Genomic DNA, 4,883 nt, shown 5'->3' with positions numbered 1-4,883 from the left:
ACAATAAGAACAAATGTCAGTTCTTGAATTGTACATAGAAAAGGATGTGGCTGGTGGTTCAATGTTTCATTCTGCAAATTCGCTTACATCATGTGGAAATTATTTATCTAATGACGAGACACAACCGACAACAAATATGAGCAATTTACATATTGACGAAGACGATGATGATGATGATGATGATGATGATTAACTTGTGTCTATCTCATACGTTGAAGAGTCTTTAGACGAAGATGACAGTGTTGACGGTGTATCTGATACCGACGATGAAGTCACCAACATTCCTCAACCAGTAAGGATTGTTCACCCAGAAGAAGGTATAATTTGCTGTACAAAAAAATTAGACAATACATTTATTATTTGATGGAAATTCCATTTAATGCTAAATAAGTATGATTTGAATTTTTATTTTGAACTGTTAGGTGCACAACGAATTGAAAATCCATTTTGGAATGATGCTATGCTTTATAACAATATCAACTGGAGTTATCCTGATGAGGAGGACATTTGCGGTTTGGAGTTGTCGTCGACCTTTAATATTGGTCAAGAATTATATGTTGGCATGGAATTTGATAGTAAAGATGCGGTCAAAAATGCAGTCAAACAATATGTTATGAAGGTGCATCAAAGTTTCAAAGTTGTTGAAAGCAAATCGAACAAGTATGTGGTTTGTTGCTTGAATAAAAATGCAGAGTGTCCTTGCCCTTTCTATATGAGGGCAATTTTATCTAAAAAAACAGATACGTGGAAAGTCACACAATGGGGTGGACCACACACATGTTTGAATATGACCATCACACAAGATCACGAGAAACTTGATTCTGATTTAATCGCCACTTGTGTAGTAGGTACGTATTTTATGTTCATATTATGTTAATTTTTTGTTAATTGTCATTTAAATTTTGTTATGTTATTCACAGGCATGATCAGAGAAGATCCATCAATAAAAATTTCTTTGATTCAAGAGAGGATTAACAGTGAATTTGCCTACAAGGTGTCATACAAAAAAGCTTGGTTGGCCAAACAAAAAGCCATTGCAATTGAATATGGCGATTGGGATGAGTCATATGCGAAACTTGGGTCGTGGCTAACACACATGCAAAATCATTCCCCTGGATCACATTTTCAAATACTACATGACGATTTTATCGTTGGGAATACGGTTAGTCGCGAACATCGTCAATTTCATAGAGTTTTTTGGACTTTTGGCCAATGTAAAGAGGCTTTCAAGTACTGTAAGCCAATCATACAAGTTGACAGGACACATTTGTACGGCAAATACCGTGGGACCCTCTTGATGGCCACATCACAAGATGGAAATGGTGGTGTCCTTCCTCTAGCATTCGCGGTGGTGGAAGGTGAGACATTGACAGCGTGGTCATGGTTTTTGGCACACTTGCGTGAACACGTCACAGATAAAAATGGTATTTGTCTAATATCTGATCGACACGCGAGTATAAAGTCCGTTGTCGCTAACGAAACACTTGGTTGGCAACCTCCCCACGGTTATCATGTCTACTGCGTGCGACACATAGCAAGCAACTTCAATCGGAAATTCAATAATGCCAAACAAAAAGAAATGTTAAAGAAATTGGGTAAGATTTCATATTTCATGGTCAAGTTTATTTAAGTTTAATATATACTTAAAATTCTTATTCATAACTAATTTGATGCAGCCTACACTCCTTGCAAGCACATTTTTTATCAAAATCTAGAAAAATTTCGTGAACTGAGTCCAGCCATAGCAACATGGATTGATCACATTTCAAAAGAAAAATGGACGATGACTTATGATAGAGAAGGACTTCGGTATGGCCGCATGACAACCAACCTCTTAGAATGTATCAATAAGGTTTTGAAGGATTGTCGCAACATTCCCATAACAGCGTTGGTCAAATCAACGTACAGTAGGTGTCGAAAATACTTTGTTGAGCGTGGCCGCCAAGCCCAAAGACAGTTAAATGAAGGACAAGTATATTGTTCAAAGCTTGTTAAAGAACTTAGAAAAAATCAAGAACAAGCTTGTTCGCACATCGTTCGCGTGTATGATATCCACTCCACAAGGTTTGAAGTTGAGGAGACCTTCAATCCTATTACGCAACGGGGCGGACAAAAGTGGGCTGTTAACTTGAATGGTCATTATTGTCAATGCGGAAGGTATTCTGCGCTTCACTATCCATGTTCACACATTATTGCAGCTTGTGGTTACGTGAGCATGAACTACTACCAATATATAGATGTTGTTTACACAAACGAACACATCTTAAAAGCTTACTCCGCACAATGGTGGCCTCTTGGGAATGAAGCGGCTATTCCTCCTTCTAATGACGCATGGACACTTATCCCTGACCCAACTACAATTCATGCGAAAGGTCGGCCAAAATCAACAAGGATAAGGAATGAGATGGATTGGGTCGAACCATCTGAGCACCGACAAAAATGTAGTAGATGTGGAGCCGAAGGGCATAACAGGCGTCGTTGTCCAATGCAATCTGAGCATGGGAGTTGTTCAAATCATTGATTTATGTATGTTACTGAATTGACTTGTATTTGTTTAAGTTCTCTTAAATGTATTGAATTTGTCGGGTTCAATGAATTTGTTAGTTTATAACATTACTTATTTTGATTTCTGTACATTACTTATTTTGGTTTCTGTACATTACTTATTTGTGGGGTTCAATGAATTCATTTCCCTAAGCGCTAACTGTTACCACTAAACCCCAACCCCTAAGCAATAAACCTTACCCCTAACCCTTCATGGTGAACACTAAACCCCAACCCTAAACCCTAACCCCAAACCCTAAACCTATATCCTAAACCCCAAACCTCAATCCCTAAAACTTACCTTTATCCCCTAAACACTAAACCCTAACCCTAAACAATACACCTAAACCCTAAACCATAACACGTCAACCCTAAACATAGGTAGAGTGAAAGTGGGGAGACCAATGCTTTAGTTAAGGGTATTCAAATTGATACTAAAGGAGAACTATCTACAATGATGAAGTATGGACTTTGTCAATGTGGAGTATCTGGACGTTTGACTTTAGTTAGTAAAAGTACTTAATTTTCGTTGGTGTACTTTATTTTCTAGACGTTTGCCTTTTCTAGAACGAATTTCATAATTCTTGACTACACGTTTGGCTTTTCAAGAACGAATTTGATAATTCTCTGGTTCATTTTTCGCTCCAGTCGTTCCAACTGGTCAATAAATTTGTATGACCATCGAGGAACTTTTTTACGCATTTCGTTTATTGTAATACACTTTGTTCTATTTCCATTTACTATTGTTTTTTCTTTGAAATCAGTTCTAATTGCATCAAATAATATTTTTATTATTTGTTTTATTTGTTCTTCATAATTTTTTTTATTATTATAGTTTCATGCGCCACATAAACTATACATTAGTAATAAAAATTGATAATAAAAAATAGAAAAATGTAAATTAATAAAATACATAAACCCCTAAACACTAAACTTAAACCATAAACCTCAACCCTAACCCTAACCCTCACCCCAAACCTCAACCCTAAACCCTAACCCTAAATAGTTAGTACCCTAAACCTAAACACTAATCCCAAACCATAACCCTAACCCTACCCCCTAAACACTAAAATTAAACAATAAACCTCAACCCTAAACCCTAAACCCTAAACCATAACCCTAATAGTAATCCCTAAACCTAACCCATAAACCCTAAACTTCCTAACCCTAAAAACCCTAACCCTAAAAAACCCTAACCCTAAACCATAACCCTAACCCTACCCCCTAAACACTAAACTTAAACAATAAACCTCAACCCTAACCCTAACCATAACCCCTAATAGTTAGTAACAACAGTTACATTCGTTAATACATCGTTAGTTAGTACCAATAGTTAGATGCTCGACAAAAAGTGTACACATTAGTAAACCTTAATAAATATGATATCATACATTAAGTGTCAAAGTGAAATTACAAACATAAAACAACAAATATAAGCAGAGACATTAAAATCATTCATTATCATGTCTGTGGTGACGTGAGGATGTGCCACATGGTTGATCCCATCTTTGCGCTTGACGATCGGGATTTCTTCTGTCACGATGCCTCGCCGGTTGTACTTCCTCAGCCTCAGCAGAGAACTCCTGACGCAAATCAACACCTAATAAGTCACCCATATCAGGTATTGCTCCGGGTGCATTCCATTGCGGAGCTAATGGGGCGTCAGGTGTCACCATTGGGGCATCATGTTGCTGTGTAGGAGTCATAGTCGGCCATGAAAAATGAGGTTGTGTTTCCGCAACACCACCAAACGAATGTGAGCTTGCAGACATATCAGTGTGATGACCTTGGAATGGATACTGATACATCTGTGAAGGATACTCCACAAATGTTGGTGGCATGTAATACATTCCATGGCCACGCTCCTCAATTTGTTTCTCATATTCTTGCGCTTCCACAGACTCCCTTCGTCTGTCAAAACCGCGAGTTTCAACACTTGACTGAAGCATGTGAAACTGCTGCGGTGGGAATCAACGCTCTGATGTTGGACCATGTGCCGCCGGCTCAGTCATTCTCTCTTGCTCTTCTGATAAAATCGTGATCTTCTCCACATAAGGCACGAGATCATCCACTGTCCATGTGTTCCTTCCTTGCGGTGACACCATATACTGTAATGTCTCCGCAACTTCAGCCTGCAATTATTAGGGTTCACACATTAATTCCCATGCTTTGAAAAATAAATTGAAGTTAAAAATTGAAAAATAAATTAATACCAATGTAGTTGTGTTAGCATTGTTTGGGTCGACAAACATCTTTGTTTTTCGCCTATACCACACCATGTAATCAGAGTTAAAACTCAATAGGCCCTCCTGTCGAGGATACACGTCGACCCTAAACTC

General features: G+C 38.0%; 1 protein-coding gene across 1 annotated transcript in view; it reads right to left on the bottom strand.

Annotated features, from left to right (window-relative positions):
- Positions 1-213: 213 nt before the first annotated feature.
- The window catches only part of LOC121173874 (protein MAIN-LIKE 1-like), a 6,088-nt gene continuing 1,418 nt past the window's right edge, over positions 214-4,883 (bottom strand). The window contains exon 2 of the mRNA XM_041011404.1: positions 214-327. Within this exon, the coding sequence (XP_040867338.1) occupies positions 224-327 (104 nt within the window). The 3' untranslated portion in view covers positions 214-223. The remainder of the gene's footprint in view (positions 328-4,883) is intronic.

Source organism: Glycine max, chromosome 1 (assembly GCF_000004515.6).
Source record: "Glycine max cultivar Williams 82 chromosome 1, Glycine_max_v4.0, whole genome shotgun sequence".
Lineage (NCBI taxonomy): Eukaryota > Viridiplantae > Streptophyta > Magnoliopsida > Fabales > Fabaceae > Glycine > Glycine max.
Note: the sequence above shows the minus strand (reverse complement) of the source record. Positions and strands in the feature narration are given on the sequence as shown.